Consider the following 19028-nt stretch of genomic DNA (forward strand, 5'->3'; position numbering starts at 1 on the left):
CTGAAGTCGCAGCAATAGAGATAGGGGTCAGGAGCTGCTGGACTTGGGATACATTCAGCATGTCGACTGTGCTTAGCAGCAAAAAGGTTTGAGATGACAGGAAAGATTCCTGATTCAGTGCTTCGTGAAGATACTCTGGTGCTGCAGTGGAGGCAGAATGTAACAGTGATTAAGGAGGGGGTGGGAAGACTCACCAGAAGTCTTGAGTGATGCTGCAGAAGGGAAGGAAAGAGAGGAAAAGCCTTTTTTCTTTAGATTTCTGAAGCAAGCAAATTTAGTGATAGAGGCTGGGTAAGAAACCATGCCACCCTTCCTTTTAAGCCCTTAAAAGGTTTCTGTCTATGGCTGCTAGGGTGGGGGCAGGGGGAACAGAACAACAGTTTCACTTTTTGGTCTCTTTATTTGTGTTATGCCATTGCCCTTGGCAACTGGTAGAGTAAGAGGAAGGATCTTCCTATGAGAGGGGAAAGCTAAACTGCTAAGGCTTGTTTTAAAAATATAATGCTTGGGATACTACCCTGGCATTCTGGAAACTGAGCGTCGTATTTATCCTCAAAATAAGTATGTAGGTACAGATGTGGTTCAGATGCCTTCATTCTGTTACTCTGCTGATGAACCTTGGCCCAGACTGGGAGTGAACAGGATGGCCTTCAGATTTACTTACCTCAGCTAAGCTTTTTCATTTGAATTTTGGAAAGGGCTTTGTGTTTTTGTAGTATGAATAACTTCAGGGCACTGGCTTTCAACCTTCTGATTTTTAAACCCCAGCTGCTCCTCAGTGGTTGGGCAGACCCTGTCAGAAGTGTCACACATCTGCATTGTTGTGTTGCGTATTGCAATTATTTTTTCAAGGTTCATGAACTCCTTTACATTGGCCTGTGGCTCTTGGTCTGGAAATGACAATTTGTTTCTAGACGACCTTAAAAATAGTACTGGGATTGTTTTATGTTTTGGGGGTGCTGAGATTTTTTTAAAAGTAAGTGAAACTACCCCTTGTCTGCATTCAAAACGATGAATTCTCACCCCCTCCATAAAATTAAAGAGCCCACCTTGAATTCAGTAAAAAATGACATTAGTTTTCTGTACAGAAATACAAAGCCAAGCTGTCATAGTTTTTTTCTCTGCAGTCACGAAGGCTGTAAAAATAATACAGTGGAGTCACATAATGACTTGGTTCTAAAAGCTGAAATTTCAGCATGACAATCATTAGAGCACTGCCAACGCCGTTTTGAGCAGCCAGCGCAGCGCTGCCTTGAATCAGGTTTCAATCAATAAACCAGAGGTGAAAGGCTCAACTGCTCATCCTGTCTGAAAACTCCCTTTTCTTTATTTACCATTCAAAGCAGCAGCTGGAATTTCTTCAAAACACGCGAAGGTTAAATGTCAAAACAAGGGACAAGTCCACTCTGCGCCATATAGCTGCAACTGTGGTTGTGTGAACAAATTCTTAAGTGCACATTGCCTTTGGAGTAGCATTGATTTGGTTTTGGACTTGAACAGTCAGCAAAGGGCTCTTCAACCCTTTACTGCCCATGAGGGGCCTGGCAAACAAACCTGGCAAAGCTCAGCTAGGCTTCGTTTTATCACAGGTGGTTTTTCTCTGGGTGTTGTTTAGTCATGGAACATTGTGCTGTGTGACAGCGTGAGCCAGGAACATCTTTGGTAGCGTACCGGGATGTAGCTAAGTATCAGTAGACACAGATTATATTTTTAAATGTCATTTTCTGTAGTTTAACCTGTCCTGTCAGTTGTGATGGATCTGCCATTAATTTCTCCCTTTTTCCCCCTTTTTTTGCCAACGTTAAGTGGCTAAAAGCCAAGGTAAGAAGTGTTATTTCTCCTTTGCCCCACAGTGCCTCATGTGACTGATAGTAGAGGCTGCAGAGCCATTAAAACTGAAAACTAGCGCGCTCTTATGCTCTCCTCTGCTTTCCATAGGATATTTAGATTAAACATGCTGTACTTGATTGTTTTGTTTTCAGCGTTTAGCCTGTCAATATATCTGCAATACATTGACTTCTGCATTTACACATAGATGATTAATTTCTCTAACACATGTAGTGCTTTGCTCTGAATTCAGTAGATGCCTCGATCCCCTTCACTTGCATTTTTTTTTGCAGGAGACTTCCCAGACAATCTGAATGACTCTGCTAGTCAAATAGCAGGGGCAAACTGAGCCACCCTGGGCCTGCGCTGCCTGTATTGTACTGTCAGCATTAAAGTTGGACTGAGATTATTAACACTCCAACTAAGATGAACACAAATGTGGCTTCCCCTTAAAGAAAAGAGAGAAACGAGAGATTTGTGCATGAAACTGTCAATTGCCTAGCTTTCTGATGTCTGCTGTACATCAATAGCAAAAATAACATTAAGCTTGTATTTGAACTCTTTGTATATACTATTGTCTGTCTTGTGTGTAGCTAAAAACTTGCTGTTTGACAGCTGTCTGGGAATTCTCGCTTCATATTCTTACACTTTAAAAAAAAAAACAAAACCTGTCAATAATGGAGCCGCTCCGTTATAAAAATAAAATCATGTTTTCCCTTATTTCAGCATGGAAATAACCAGCCTGCAAGAACTGGCACCTTGTCAAGAACAAATCCGCCTACACAAAAACCACCAAGTCCTCCCATGTCAGGCCGGGGAACTCTGGGGTAAGAATGAGTAGTGCTCAGTCCTGCCTGTGTAAGACATAGCTTTAAATGCGCCGATGTCGATGTTTCTTAAAGAGGTGGATAGACAGCAGTTCTGATTGCCTTTAGGAAATAACACAATTAGTTTTGCTGTGTAAACCCTTTCAGCTACACTGCCTCATATTTTCATGGTGGCCTTTTGAAATAACTGCTTTTCATGGGGGAGCAGATTTATTGCAGATATGGATAAATGAGTAGCTATTGTTATTCCCGAATTTTGGGCAGAAGTCCTGGATAATATGAGAGAATATCAATAAGGTTTTAACTTCAGTGGAGGAAAGATTTCATTGTTGAAGTTCTTGTCTGCTTGTTTTTCATTATTACAGAGATAGGACATGGCTGCTGATAGCATATTTGTTGCATTATCTAAGCAAAATTCATGGCATCATTAACATATTGGCAACACTGATTCTCACTGGCTCGTGAATTTTTATTTTTACATTTAAATGAGGAAAGGTTTTGCTTTTCCCAAGCCTCCCTGTGACCAGTTCCCTACCATATCATCAATTTCTCTGCTCTGGACCTGTGGGGAGTGAAATCTGCTTATCACTGTATGCCAGCAAGAATTTGTTGGTAGGGACCGAAGCGTGAATACCTGAACAGCTCAGAGCACGTGCGGTGGGGCTTTGTCTGCTGAGAAGGCATCTGAAACAAGGTCTTCTACCTGTTTGTCATGCTTAGGCTTTCCTTTATGCTGTGGATGACTGAGGCACTTTAAAGCTGGCTGCTGTGGCTGTGTCAGCTTCAGGCACGTTGTCTGGGAGAGCTGGGCAGCTGGGAGAAATGAGGAGTAATGAGACAGAACTGGAGAAATGGCGAAGGAAAATTAGGAGCAGCAACTGCTTTTGTCAAAGACTTAGTGATTTTTAATCCTGATTTGCTGCTTTGCTGCTTCAGGATGGTAGTGTTTATTGTGTATTCTACAGAAAAATTACCCTAGGGGGTTCCTCAGCATGTTTTCTGAAAATCATTGCTCAAGGGCACAAAATCAGCATTCCAGTTGTCCCTCTTATCCCAGCTGAGAGAGCGTTGTTGTTGTTGATCAGCCCGGGAAGCTGGGTAGGATTTTACATCCTCCTGGCTGCCCCCAGTGTGGCAGCAGTGCTGACAGACTGCTGAGCAGTCTCTCATACTCCTGAACAAGCCAGAGCTGTTCGGTTGCCTCAGCTGATGCCTGATAAGGATTAATCAGCCCAACGTCATTTCCAGATGAGCTTGACGAAAAACAGCAGTTGGCTGAGGGGAAGGAATAATATGGATTCCTAACAGAGATTTCTATCTGCCCTTCTTGTTCAGAAAGTACAGCTCTTGTCTTGAGCAGCCATGTTCTGCCAAAGCATTAAATATCATAGGCATGACTGTTTTCCCTAATATATGCAGAAAAAAAGCGCTAGGAACTGCAAGGATGCTGCTCTTCTCCCTTTCATCCAGAAAACAGAGATAAGCATGTAAAATCAGAACAAGCTTGATGTCTAACATGGGCCCTGAAGTATGTGTACAGCCTATCCTTCCAAGGCAAGGGCAGGGTGATCCAAAGTGATGCTGGGAAAGAGTCTTGCTCAGAAACTGCCTGAGCTGTGAAATGAATGAGCAACAGGAGCAGAGGCTTTCTGGGGGGCTGCTCCGGCTGGGAGCATTGCACAGGGGACAAAGTGAGTGAAAGGCTGGAGGTGGAGAAGCTGATTGGAGGGAGCAGCTGCACCATGAGGGACCTGGAGCAGAGCATGGCCTTGGGCTGCTTTTAGCTCCCCCGTGGCAGTAGGCACTGGGCATTGGCACTGCTGTGTTAGGGAAGGGATGCTCTCCTCTGCCATGCAAGACTGGCAGAAAAACAGAAGGATGGGTTGGACCTACGTGGCACAGAGAAATTAATTTTTACTTCTCTGTGCTTGCGAGTTTGAGTCCTTCAGTGAAGTTGAGGAGAACAAGGAGAAACCAGAGTTCAGCTGAGCCTGAGGATGTAGCAGGGTTTGCTTTTGATAGGATATTGAAATTGGATGGGCAAAATAAATAGTGCTATCGAGCCGAGAGGCTGCATTTCTTATTGCCAGTGCATTCCAAGATAGAATACTTCAGAATGTTAGTTTTCAAGGTTGTTTCTGTTGGAAGCACATTTTAAATCTTCTGTGCTTATTATTTCACTTGGTGGTATTTAGAGCTTTATCTCTTACAACTGGAATACAAAGTCACTTTATTTTTCCCATGACTGATCTCTTCTGGCGGGTCTACAGGTGGTGGCAGTCTGCACATCAGAGTCATCTGCAGTTCTTTACATGGGCAAACTAATTTACAAACACCATTGTTCATACAAACAAATATGGTATTTCCAATTTTCTCCTCAAGAGAGTTTTTAATAGTTAAATTTTTAGTTAAAATTAAGTACTGTTGCGTTCTGCATTGTAAAAAGGAAGTAGATACATTGCTTAAAATACTGTGAAACAGTATAACTTAACAGCCTGGTTATAACCAGCAATGGAACAAGTGATTAAATGCCAGTAGTTTACTATTTTTGTTTTTGCTTAGCTGGTGTGTTGCCAAGTTCCATGTCTTGCAAGGGATCTCTTGGTAACTGGTGAGAACCGAAGAGCTCTGCAGCTCAGTACAATACACACACTGTTCTGAAGGCAGAAACGGAGTGGGTAAATAGATCTCGAAAGATTCGTGCTGCATTTCTGAGTTGATGCAGTCTGCTCAGTGACCTTGGAAGTCTCTGAGCTTCACTTTCTGTGTCTGTAGAATAGAGACAATGAGGCTGATCTGTGAAGTGCTTAAAGATCTGCTTAAGTGATATGCTTGATTACAGCATAAAACAGTGCTGCTAGGAAGAGCACTGATGATTGCAAATGTAACTTGTTCTGTGAATAGTTTGGACTTACTCCTGTCTTAATGAGTTGAATACCTTCAGCCAAGAATGCTTTTAGGATGGTTAAGCATTTGGAGGGGAGAGGGAGAAAGAAGACGTTGTTAAAAGGGAAAGAATTGCTCACATGCAGTGTATTAAAAGATAACCCTGGGATATGGTACAGGTGTAACTGCTGTATGGTATGGAGTTCAAAGCATATATTTTTGGTGATGTATTTAGCTTAGGCTTTTTTAATAGGTTTGTGCTCTAGGCCAACTTGTGTGGATCTTTCTACGCAAGAGCACTTTGGAGAGTTGAAGGTGATTTCACCACCTCTCCCTGGTGGAATTTGTTTAATATACTCTAATGTGGGCCACTGTGGTGTCATGTGAAAACGGAAGAAAACAAGTGGCTTCGCTACTTCATGCAGTTATCCTTTTAATCTACTGATTGTTTATCTTTCTGTCTTCGAATCTTTTTCTCTTAACCAGGCGAAATACTCCTTACAAAACCCTGGAGCCAGTCAAACCACCAACGGTCCCTAATGATTACATGACCAGTCCTGCCAGACTGGGCAGCCAGCACAGCCCGGGGAGAACAGCTTCCTTGAACCAGAGACCAAGAACACACAGGTAGAGTGTTTTTTCTCACTCACACTCCTTCCTGCCTGGCACGCTGCTGCTTACTGAAAGTCACAGAAAAGCTTTGAAGCTTAGTGCTGTTGGCAGCACAGACTCCATTTGTTTTGTTCTGTGGTGCTTTTTTCCCCAAAATAAGCAAACCTTCAAAACTTATGCGGTTGAGAAGTCAAGTAGTGATGAGTCCTACTGTACTGGGTTAAAAGCTGCCTTGCTAACCTTTGCCTAAAATGCAGTTACGCTTTATGGAATAGTTTTTTTGTTGTTATTTTCAAGTCCACTAGTTGCAAAGGGGAAATTCTCTTGATTATACACTGTGATGAAGGTAGTCTGAAAGAGCTGATTGCTTTCTTTTGGCTAAAACTTAATGCCTGTAATCAGTGCTTGCATGATAGAAGTGGAATGTAAAGCTTACTCACAAAGCAGGTGTTGGCATTAGCCAATTGTTTCCACATGCTGGAGGATTTTGATGAAAGAGTAGTGTGTCCTGAGGAGAGAAAGGTATCTGTGTGTACTTTGTTCTTTTTTTTATCATGTAAATTTGTTCTCAAATTGCAAGATTTTTCTTCGAGCCTCTTGAGTGAGTTTGGTTTCCTCAGTTTGACGGTATCAGAACTTTCAAAACTGCAGGAAAAAAAAGCAGACAAAAGAGTTCAGAGTAGCTAAAAATAAAATGGTAGGTTATTTTTCAGAGAGCTGCTTCCTTATTTTTTTTTTAACACCCCATAGACAATTAAACACAATTGGTCACTAATTAGGGATTGAGGGTATTTTGGACACGTTGTTCATGAAATACTGTCAGAATTAAATAGTGTCTAAATCTGGATGCAGTGAAGATCTTGTTAATCTGTTTAGCTGGCTCCTGTGAGTGCTCCCTACTCTTGTCTCACAAGGTCTGTATTTTGTGTAGACTGCAGTTAGAAAGTCAGCTGCAACCATGGTGACAAGATCAAGGTCTTCAGCATACAGAACACTAATTTTGAAGGAATTATATTGGCTTCCATTTCAGATCACAGATTCTCTTTCTGTAACAGTATTATTTTCTTAAGAAATGTTAGAATGATTTGTAGCTACCCAGGAATGGTAAATAAACTGTAAAATCACTGGGTACTTCATCATTAACGTGAATGGGTGAAAGTAATGGCGTTTTGGCTTCAAGGCATCTTGACTGCTTAGTTCACTTTATATTATCCATTTAATCCATGTAAATTCAAGCCTTGGCCTAAGGAATGTTCTCGGGTAAGAGTAAGGGCAGATGTTGTCTGAACTTTGATTCCTTTTTTCATTCCTCTGTGAAAAGAGATGTTTTGGTCTCTGCAGTAGATCACTAAGAGTGTGTTCTGTAAAAATCTGTATTGCTGACCTACGACATATGAACAGTACTGAGACAAATTGCCTCCTGCATGTAGTGTTATCTTGTAGACTATCTTAGAAACAAATTTCTCATACACAAATTGTGTGCATGTGTGTGTGAGAAGGTGCATTGGCTATACAGATAATTATTCCTTCCCTTCTCCTGCCCAGCTTGGATAATCGTGGCTGTTCTCAGTGGAAAAACTTATTCTAAGCCTCTATTCTAAGTAGAGAAAAGGTTCCTTCAGCTGATAGCATAATTAATTTTAAATAATTATTTGTAGTTTAGGCATGAACTCTTCCAGCCCCAGCTTATTGCTTCTAATTAATGCAAGGCTCTTGAGCTATTCCTGCAGTTGTTACTCCATTGCCTAAAACTGGTATGGTTGCTTACCTTTTTATTTTTGAAGTCATGTAATTAGACATTTTATGCATAGTGGTGTTCATCAGCTTAGCTAATTCCATTTATTAGGAGTGTGATGCTTCCTGCATAGTTGATTAGCTATATGAGATTGTAGGTAGAGACAAGGGCTTTTTATAGTGGATTTTTGACCATCTGTAATTGAGTTAGACCAGCAGAGTTCACACAGAAAACATGGCTATCAACACAGACTTTTGTAAGAAATATGTGCTAATACTTGTGTTTTTCTGTTTTTCTCTTATAGCGGTAGTAGTGGAGGAAGTGGCAGTCGAGAGAATAGCGGCAGCAGCAGTATTGGCATTCCCATTGCCGTGCCTACACCTTCACCGCCAACCATTGGGCCAGGTAGGAAGGACTCTTCCAGTGTTAACTTAAGGCTGTAATGTCAGTTGCTTGTGTTTGTACAAGTAAATAGAGATTTTTACCTCAAATAAAATACAGAAGATGACCTACAGAAAACTGCCAGTAGTAGAGTTCAGACTTGTCAATTTATTCTGTTACAGTCTGGTAGCTAAGCTACCACTGAGAGAAGCAGGAGAACTGGTGTGTATAGAACAGCAGTGAAAGAGAGCCATGCAGGATCTCTGAGTGTCTAAAGCATATTTTCTAGTCTTTATGAATGATGACCTGTGGGAATGTGTAGAATCCTTATTTATTTATTTATTTATTTATTGTTAGCAAGATTGTCTTGGTGATAAAAAATCTCTATCACTTGTTTACTATTTGTGACTTTTGTAAGCACATTATGTTAACTTTTCCAAGGAAGTAGTGGAATTTTGGTGCAATGTAATTTTGCTATTGCACCTGTTGAATTTGTTCCTTAGTTCACTTTCTTACATACGTGTAGGCTTTCCTTTCTCTTTCCCAGGTGTTTCTGATCCTGCACTGGTCCAAATTGGAATATATGTTACTATCATCTGTCTTCCCATTGAAATAAGTGGGAATAAAGACCTGCAGATGCAGAACCCTTTGTAGGATTAGGGCCTGAGCTTGTATCAGTTTACTCAAGTTGAATTTTTGTATTTATTTGGGAAGCCTATCAAGTGCCCTTGCTTTCTTACCTGCTTTTTAAATACGTGGCCTAATTGGGAATATAAACTATTTTATTAGCACACATTTCTGTTCCTCCTCCTCCTGGAGCCCCGCCAGCACCACCACTGCCACCACCTCTCCCGATGGGCAGTCTGATAGGTGAGACTTGTGTCAGTGCTGAAGTGATTGCAGTCACGCTGCATAATCAATAATCATCTCTTCCTAATGGACTTAGTGAAGCTGTTTTTTCATCTGTGCTGGGGTCTAGATGATTTTAACATAAAAATCAGTTCTGGCGTGATTTTTTTTTTCCTATAAACAAATCTAATCTCCACTAATTTCCTGTGGTTAAAGCCTCTGAAGGTAAATGTACAAGGTATGGAGAAAAAGCTGCTAGCTGCTTGAAATCTCTGTTCCCAATAAAGCTGAGGTCCAATCTGTCCGATCTGAAAGAACTCAAAATCAGCTGGAACGTTGCCATTCTGCTGTATCACTCTTGCAGTTGACACTAAGTTGCTACGGTTGCATTCTCACTTAAAAACGGTAGCTGATGCGTAGGGTGATGTATGTATTCTATCCTGTGGGAAAAAGGTGACTGAAAAGCAGAAGTGGCTGTCACAGTGGCTTGGGTTTGATCCTGTAATGCTGCAGGCAGATGCCAAACTGGAAGACTTTATGATACAAGCCGACAGATCTCGAAAAAATGCTTCAAACATTACATGTAGCTGTTGGGAAGGGATTTAAAAGTAGTAAGTGTAAAACCACACAAACCTCTCCCTTTCCTATCACAGACTGAGGTCAAAATTCATAGATCTTGTTATGAAACCAGCTTTGGAGGCTTTGACCCACGTAACCCTTTGCACTTTCTCTTACTGAAGTGTTAAGCGAAAGTGACTTTGGATGGCACTGCAGGACTGCAAACTTCTGACCGCACACTGTGCCGCGCGTGTGCATTTTGTATATATTTTTATCTGGCTATATAAGATATATACATATGTATTTAAAAGCACAGAACATTTTATTGCAAAACAATTTTTGCATTCAAAAATTGCGGAGTTGTGCACTGATCCATGTGACCTCAACGTTTGAGATTCATTAGTTTGCAAGGCTTGATGCTTTCATTTATCTGTCAGAGGTTAATGCAAAAAGAGAACTTAAATTGTTTTATTAACCTTGGCTTTTGTGCAGCAAGCATGGGGAAGGTACAAATGGGTATCCATCTTGAAGAATGAGTGACATGTCTTTCTGACAGCCTGTATTGGTGATTCTGATCTATTAGAAGTGCAAATTCCATGAGTATAAAAGCACTGCTAGCAAATACGATTGGTGAATGTGCCAAGTGTCTGAAGCTCGTGACATTTATTTTACTATTTTATTAGAGCATTTTTTAGATTTGATTGGAGACTAATTTTGGTTCACAATGGAGAACATTTGCTTTGAGCAGAATGTGTGATTTTTTTGTGTGCGCTTCTCAATAAAGGGTATTGCATGTAGAATTATTGAGATATGCTTAGGAGCTGGAAGCTGGTCCGAGTTTCCAGCCCCATCCAGACTGTCAAAGTAGTTACCAGCATTTCTCAAATGCCCTTTATATGAATGTTGTTTTACGTCCTGTGTGTGTTTTCTCGTTATTGATTATAACAGGGATGTTTGCCTTCTGTTAATCTCCTGTTACTGTCTTAATTTATTGGTGATGTGTGGTCAAATAATTCCCAGGTTCTGGGCTTTTTCTGTTTTCTGCATTCTATCCCAAGTAATGCTCTGCTCAAGTCTTTTCCTTGGTTCCTCTGGCTAATGCTTTTCAGCTGCTCCGGGTTCAGCTCCTGGTTCCCAGTATGGCACAATGACCAGGCAAATCTCGCGACACAACTCTACCACTTCTTCAGCATCTTCTGGTGCATACAGACGGAATCCTTCTGTGACTGCCCCATTTTCTGCTCAACCTCATGTTAATGGCGGGCCTCTTTATTCTCAAAATTCAAGTAAGCTTCTGAGCTCTGAAATCAAAAACTGTTTTGAGCAAAATGATTGTAAAAGCATGCATGGCATTTTAATTCATTTGCAAAGAGCATCAATAAGATTATTGCTTTCTTTCTTGAAATAGAAGGAAAAGCAAACAAGAAAAACTCTTTAAGCTGTACAGCGATTGTACTGTATGCAATTTCACTGTTTTTCCCCCCTGAGTTGTTTGCTGTTACTCACAACGAGAAATTATGATGATTGCCTGTCTAATTATGGGCACATTATACTTAGCATTTCAGGTGTGCTTGGAGAACATAAACTAAAACCAGATTTTTTTGCAGGAGACCTAATGTGGTTGTAGCACACTTCCTCCACTACTGGACTAGTGGCGAGAGGGTGCTACCGGAGCACAGTGCTCATAAAACAAGCTTTTCCCATTACTCAGTATCTCCCTGTCTCTGTCTTGTTTTCAAATCCTATTTCTGTCTCCAAAATTCTCTTTTGTTCTTCACTTTAAACTTGACTGTTAGAGAAGGGACGAAGAGTTCAGTCTCTTTTCCTTTGAACAGGTTGCTCCGTTGTGCTTTTACACCAATAGTAGAGATGGAAATGAGTGAGGGGTGGGCAGCTGAGCCTGGTGTTAGTCAGCAGGGTTCTGCCTAACCACAGAACACGGCAAGCAAGGTTGACTGCAGAAAGTCCTGCAAAAGAGGGATCTAGTAGAATCTTGGAGGAAAGCTATGTTTAGATCAGGGACTATTTCCTTACTGTTTTCAGTCAGAATTATCCTTGCTGAGATTCTTCCTTACTGGCAATGGCAAGGATCATTTTGACCAGATATACGTAGAGGAGTGATTGTGCTCGCATGGCTTCTAGTGCTGTGCCAACTCTAAACTTCAGACTGATATTTCTTTAAAAATAAAAGTTGGTGTTTGGACTGATGATCTCTACAGACCAGTGCTGCCTGATAGTGTACTTATTCTTAAGGAAAGAATACATAGACAATATTTGAGACATAAGGGTGAAACATTTTCTCAGTGGTTTACAAGTACGACATTAGTCCAAGAACGTCTTTCTGTGCAGGCACAGTACCTATCTATTTTTTTTTTCCCACTCCTAATTTTCAGACTGACTCTTCATTTTCTTCCACACTCCTGCTCCCCAAAATTAATTCTCCATAATGACAGAAACCCCCTCCTGCTCGAACAGTTGTGTTCTGATGAATAAACAGGACTTCTGGAAATAGTCACCTTGAATGCTCTGCACACCACTATTTCTGAACATTTGGAGTTTTCCATAGCAATTTTTTGCTCAAATGCAGGTGCTGTTCCTCAGTCTGACATCTCTGGTGTTTTCAAAATACTGTTTGTCAAAATTTTTTTGAACAGTATTTTGACGATGGGTCCATTTTTTTCTACTTTAAACTGTTTTTTTTCTCTGTTTCTGTAACTGGTGATTTTTTTAATGCGACTGTCTTGACATTAAATCTAGGTTCCACGTTTCCTTAAGGTTTTACTTCTCATGCTAACAAATATTCTGTTTTTTTCTTAGATGTTTACTTCAATTTTGTGAGAAACCTGTTTGTTGTCCCTCATTTATTGGTTGTTTCCCTCATTCAGTTGATTTGATTATTAGTTTTGTAATGAACTAAATGCTTCATTTTTATTCATCAAACATTAATCTTAGTCATGGCTTTATTTAAAACTGTTGCTTACTTGGAAGTATGGAACCTCTTTCAAATTTGATTCCAACTGGATTATGCTGCTGAATTCCCATCTTCGCAGGAATTCTCTGTTTTGATGCAAGAGAAATTCTCCTGAGAAGAGGCGCACTGTAAACAAATGAGTTGATGTTCTGTTGCTTTTTTCTTTTTTGTTTGCTTTTTTCTCCCTCCTCCCCACCTTCACTGCTGTCCCACCAGCACCGATACTTCATGTGGCGCGTCCCGCTGCCACCAGGCCTCACTGCTGTGTGCAGAGGGAAAAGCTGAACACCTCAGCTGTCATCCCAGCGGGGCTGAGTGCTGGTTCAGTGTTTCCTATCTCGTGTCTCACTGAGCAGGGCCGTGCTTCAGGGGAAACGAGAAGCCTTTGCCACTTAACAACGTCTCAGTTCTTAAGTTGCAGAGTGCCTCTAACCACAGAGGGCTTAATAACTTGCAGTAAAACACCATTAAGCCCTAAACCTACCTATTTTCCTTCCAACAAGCAGCAAATCCCTTTTTATATGCAGAACAACAACGCTGTGAGCTGTCCCTTGTCCCCGTCCCCAGCAAAATTACAGGAGGTGCTCTGTACGAGTACTGACATCACAGCATCATTTCCTTTGTAAAGTCGCTGTCTTTACTCTGTGTCAGTGCTCTTTTGCTGCATTTGATGTAGCTCCCTGCTCTGATGGTAGAGGAGGAGTCCAGAATCCTTCTCACCACCGCCTCCTCTTCTGGCAGCACACTTTATTCAGAGAACTCCTGGATCTGAGCAATTGTGAGCACAATGAGAAGCTCAGCGCTGCATGCTGCCTGAGCCCCCCGCGCACACCCCAGGAGCTCCCCGCTGTGGGCTGTGCTCTGCTTTGTGCTCAGATGGATGCAGGCAGGTTTTGCTTTTTGGGCCTCGATTGGCTTGCCACGAATTCAGCCTCGTTGGAAACACAAGCTTGAAGAAGGTTCTTCTGTGTGTGTGTTCTTGTTGTTCTTGACGTACTTTGTTTTGTGGTCCTCGTTACTGACGGCTGCTTTTGTTTGTTTCCTTTTTTTTTTTTCCCCCTGTGTCCGTTTGACTTTCCCCATCTGGTGTGTGCCTTGCTACCAGTTTCTATTGCTCCACCCCCTCCCCCTATGCCTCAGTTGACTCCACAGATACCTCTCACAGGCTTCGTGGCCAGGGTGCAGGAAAACAGTAAGTTTGGACAAGCTGAGCTATTAAAGGGTAGAGCCTCCTTCCTTCTAGCATGCATGGCTGGCAAGTCAGACTCTCTTTTGTTTCCTTTTCCAGAAGCTAATACCATCTTGCGTTGTAGTGTCAATATGCTATTGGAGCTGAAGGGCACACTCGTCAATATTTTATAACATGTGCATGATTATTACTGACCCATTTAAGTTCCAAACTGCAAATTTATTAGAGAAATACGGTGTGAAATATGTGGCATCTGCTTCATCTGAATGTAGAAGTGTATCTTAATTAAAATATTAATTTCATGTTGAATCATCCTGCCCGAGGCTTTTTCAGTAGGGATAATTGATTAGTTTTTATTAGAAGGCTTATGCAGACTGTCAAAATATGTACTGTGCAATCATTGACTCCAATGCTGCGATAGTTTTTGGGGAGCCACGCAGACAATTGAAAATGTGCAGTCGTATGATCTAATGCCATTACAAAGGAGCTCCTGAGGTATTTCTCCTCTCGCCCGCCTTTCATTCTCCAGTGCTTTGTGTCCTGTAGCCAGATTTCCCTACTGAGCTGCTTGCAGCATAGCTCTGCGGATAGATTTGTGAGAGATGCTCCCTGGCTGTGATCTGTTTTCCACTGCTATCTCTGCTTTTACCATTATTGCTCGATTTATTTCAGGTGAGTGTTCCTATCCCGAATGCTAGTGCAGGGGTAAAGTCTTGCTCCCGCTGTGGGTTCATCTTTGCTGCAGGAGAATGTTGTTGTTTTGTAAACAACAGAAAGAATACAGTGCAGGTAGGGCATAAAATAGCACGTTCCTCTGAGGCGTTCGGGAATCATGGTGGAGTCTGCTAGAATCTCAGGGATGGTTACTGTGCAGTGGTGCTCTGAGATGTGCTGGGGGGCCCTCAGCGCCAATCAGTGCTGCTATGCAGCTTCCCATATGAGCTTCTTAGAGCTCATATCGTGAGCATTTCCCCAGGTGTAAGAAGCATCTCTGTGATTCCTATTCTGAAAGAAGGTGTTTTGGTGTTACGTTAGGTGAATGCTAAGAATTGTGTTTATGTAGACCAGCATGCCACAAAATTGACATACCTTCCCAAAAATGCGAAGTGTAGAGGTGGACGTACTAAAGATGAAAGGTACAAAACGTCTTCACTTGCAGATAAACTTGAAAAAAATTGACACCTGCTTCTGAATTGTTCCAAATATTGTCTTCCTGGAGATAACACAGCACTTGGGAGAGCAGAGGTGAAAGGGACAGACTTATTTGTCTGTGTCACAACAAAAATTAAAGCTGGCTTGTGAATGAGGTTGCAGCAGAAAATAGCTTGAAACCTGGTCTAGGAGTTGGCCTGTTTATTTTCTTTCTTTAATAGTCTCTGGGGTTTGAAAGTTCTCTAATGAGTATGGCTTTGAGCTGCTGCTGCCTCCTTTCGGAGGTGGGAGTGTATGTGGCAGCTGTGCACACACTCAGCAGAACTGGCTGCAGGGGACCTTCATCTGTCTTGTTTTCTACAGCACAATCACAGGGAGTGGAGTTACAGAGACATGGGTAGGCTTGTCTCTTATGGAAAAAGTCTTTTTTTTTCCTTTTCATAAAGATTGGTGGGTTTAGAAAGCGTCCTCTGTGCACGCCGTGGACTCCTTTCAGACTTTTTCTAGGGCAAGGGATTAGAAAATGCTCAAGGCCTGTTCTTTTTTCCTGCGCCCTGTGCCCAAGCTGTGGGTGTCTCCTGCAGAGAGGCTTAGCAGTGTGTCCAGGGACCAGCGACTGGCTGTCAGCTGCTGCACTCTCACACCCGGTCTGTTAAAGACGAGTCTGCAGGGCCCCATTTAACGACAGGAATGTGAACACAAGCTAGAGAAGATGCTTCAGTTTGGAGCTTTGTTAAGTCTGGTCCCTGTACCCTTCCTCATTTAGAGTGTTTCTGTATGCCACTTTTTTCCCCTAGAAAAATTAATGCTGTTCCTGATTTTGCCTGGCTGAGTTCAGAACCAGGCAACGTCCAGGTTACAATCCGGAGGTGGGGACACATCCCTGGGGTGACACTTGTCTGATTTTCTGTTCTGTTTTCTCCCCCTGTGTAAATGTGATGTTGAATTGTTGTACACGTTTCCCACAAAACACGCAGTGTGAGCACAGCATTTTGGTTAGGGTGTGTGTTGGCACTTCCACGCTCGCATTTCCTGCCCTCTTTTGTTCTTGTCAAATAAGCATCTTCACTGTTGAATAAATACAGCCTTTATTAAGGTAAGGATTTCTCAGCATCTCGAAGGATTGCTGTTCAATACTTTTCTTTTCCTGGCTGGAGCTGGATACTAAGGGTAGGAGTACATTTCGTGAAAGATGTGCTGAAAAGAGCACACAAACCCCATTTATTAATAAATAGTGCTGTCATGTGCCTGTGGTGTAATAAGGAAGCCTGCCCGTGAGTGCTGCTCAGTAATGCAGGCAAGACAGAGCGCTCAGTTGGACAGAGACTTTGTTAGTCTGTCTCCAAGTGACATCAGTGGGTTTCTGTATAGAAAAGGGATTGCTAACACAGTGGCAGCCGCCTCCTGACTCCAGGCTGTGGGGCACGGAGCTCGGCTAGCCGCACCGTGGGGAGCTGTGATTGAGGTGACAGCAGCGCCTTGGGGGGCTGTGGCCTTCCACCATCACAGCACAGCCTCTCTGGCACAGCTAGAACTTGAGAACTGCACTGAGCTGTGTTGCTGAGGACCAAAGGTTAGTTACTGGTTAGTAGTGGCCAGGCAGAAGTGAAGGGCGTTAAAGTGACCAAATGGAACTGGCAATAGTTAGAGCATTGCTCTGTGCTGTGTTCTTTCCTTGCTTTCCAGCTTGTCTTTCTTAAAGGTAGCAGTGTTCTGGCGCACATGCCCTGCTCTTTCAGTCACTCTCTCAGAGCAGTGGATTTCAGCCTGTGTCTGTGTTTCATATGCAGACTCTCAGATGGTTTGTCATTAAATCTGTGTGCCTATACAGCAGTGCTGAGCTCGGTGATGGTTCCTTACAATAACTTCCACCCAGGTTTGTGTGTAGTGGCCCCAGACCCAGGGAATGAGATGGGCAGCTCGGTGTCTCGCACTGAGATCTCTCTCCCCCCTGTGCTGCCAGCTGCTATGAATGTTACTAAGAACTATTTGGAAGAGTGATTTGTTCCATAATGCCTTTCTCTTTTCCTTTTCCCAAAGCAACTTGTAATTGTGCTCATTGGAGAGTCTCAGGGCAGGGATTTGACATTTTGGATTATTCACTTAATTCCTTGAGCACTTTTTCCCAAAGAGCAGCAGCTGCCTGTTGTAGTTTTCCATTTGTTAACCGAATCATGGAGATGTGTGCATACACACAGGCCAGTCTGCAGGATACTGATCAGTGCAAAGCTTTTCTTCCGCAGAAAGATCGCTTGGCTTTCTCCCACTTGGGTAAATCTGAAGCCCAGCCTTGTCCCTTCTTTGTCATCTGTACCAGATCTTTTTGCCCTCTTCGGGCTAGCTCTGGTAGAAGGAGTCCAAAGAAGCAGTGTTCACAAGCAAATGAAAGTGACTGTGCAGGCAAAGGCTTTGTGCAGAACGAATTGTGCTGCTGGCTGGCCAGCAGCCGCTGCTGCCCGGCTCAGAGGGTGCTGCTCGCAGTGCTCCCATAGCTTCCGCTGCAGCCAGCCCTCAGCATGGCCGGCGAGCAGGGCTGCCCGCTGCTGGCGTTCAGCTTATGCCCTGCTGCAGCATGTGCTTTGACTCTAGTAGCATCTCTACATAGATCTGACCACTAATAACGAACGTAGCTGCGTGTCGTAGCTGTTAATACAAAGCCTCTGTTTCTAATCAGTGCATGGTATTATAGCGCATGCTGTGTGTGTTGTCATCCCCTCCCCTTTTATTTACAGTCTACAGCCTCAGGTTTGTTTATATCTGCACGCTGGTTTTCATGTAAAAAAAACTTTCCCAACGTTTCCAGTTGCTGATAGCCCGACTCCTCCCCCCCCGCCGCCCCCCGACGAGATGCCAATGTTCGATGACTCCCCCCCACCTCCACCCCCACCCCCCGTGGACTACGAGGACGAGGAGGCTGCTGTTGTGCAGTACAGTGATCCCTATGCGGATGGAGATCCTGCCTGGGCACCGAAGAACTACATAGAGAAAGGTAGGAAGGGCTGCAACTGTGTTCCTGCAGCACCGGGGATTAATGGTATCTGAAGGGGATGGATGACTAAGCTTGGTCTGATGTAAAGTCACTGTCCCTGCTAGCCAGAGCTCGAAGCATTCTGTTCTTAGTTTGTCAGTGGCTACACCTGATGTGATAAAATATAATCCTTTTAAAGAAGGATATATAAAATATCCTCAAGCATTATAAAGTATCTTCAAGCGTTCTAGAATGAAGGGATAAAAAAACCACAGCAAAACAGTTATGAGAAGCAGATGTGAATCCAGTGGCTTTTCATCTTTGCTGAGCTGCTGGACTGCATCTGCAGCTACCTCAGGGTTGCTGAGCAGTCATCTGGAAAGGGTGCTGCGCAAAGCCCAGGAGGTCCATGCTCTGTTCTCTTTCCAGTCAAGCTGGAAAGCCAGCTAGAGCAGGCCATGAAACTTTTTTGCTGTGAAATGTAGTGAGGCATCCATGGAGACAGTGACAGGACAAGGAGGAATGGTTTTAAAATGAAAGAGGGGAGATTTAGGTTAGATGCTTGGAGGAAATTTTCTTACTCAGAGGATGGTGAGGCCCTGGCACTGGTTGCCCAGGGAGTTGGGGGTGCCCCGTCCCTGGAGGTGCTCGAGGCTGGGTTGGATGGGGCCCTGGGCAGCCTAAGCTGCTGCGTGAGAGCCCTGCACATTGCAAGGGTTGGAACTGGATGGGCTTTTAGGTGCCTTCCAACCTAAACCGTTCTGTGAGTCTGTGAGACATACCAGTGAGTCTGCATCAGCAGACTGTAACTGTGCTTAGACATAAACTCATATAATAAACATTTTTTCCCATGAATAACTGATTTCCTGCCCATAGAGCTGTCTTTGTTAGGACAGTGACCAGTTTGTCAACAGCAGTGCTGCAAGTTTTCTCAGGCTCTGGCTGGTACTGTCACGTGCACGAAATGTGGTACCGTCTGTGGTACCGTCTTGGCAGCGGCGGTTGAGCTGCTGTGTTCCGTCCTCACTGCTGGCTGCACTGCATGCGGGGTGCACTCACGGGATGTAAGGAAC

General features: G+C 43.1%; 1 protein-coding gene across 17 annotated transcripts in view; it reads left to right on the top strand.

Annotated features, from left to right (window-relative positions):
- Positions 1-19028, top strand: part of ABI1 (abl interactor 1) — an 80179-nt gene that overhangs the window by 58303 nt on the left and 2848 nt on the right. For 2 of the 17 annotated variants that reach the window (NM_001039281.3, XM_046921862.1), the window contains exons 4-11: positions 1807-1821; positions 2554-2654; positions 6027-6167; positions 8192-8292; positions 9058-9138; positions 10785-10961; positions 13752-13838; positions 17791-17976. In NM_001039281.3, the coding sequence (NP_001034370.3) occupies positions 1807-1821; positions 2554-2654; positions 6027-6167; positions 8192-8292; positions 9058-9138; positions 10785-10961; positions 13752-13838; positions 17791-17976 (889 nt within the window). The remainder of the gene's footprint in view (positions 1-1806; positions 1822-2553; positions 2655-6026; positions 6168-8191; positions 8293-9057; positions 9139-10784; positions 10962-13751; positions 13839-17790; positions 17977-19028) is intronic. The other 15 variants (XM_040680681.2, XM_040680723.2, XM_040680670.2 and 12 more) reach the window with 15 other exon arrangements.

Source organism: Gallus gallus, chromosome 2, assembly GCF_016699485.2.
Source record: "Gallus gallus isolate bGalGal1 chromosome 2, bGalGal1.mat.broiler.GRCg7b, whole genome shotgun sequence".
Lineage (NCBI taxonomy): Eukaryota > Metazoa > Chordata > Aves > Galliformes > Phasianidae > Gallus > Gallus gallus.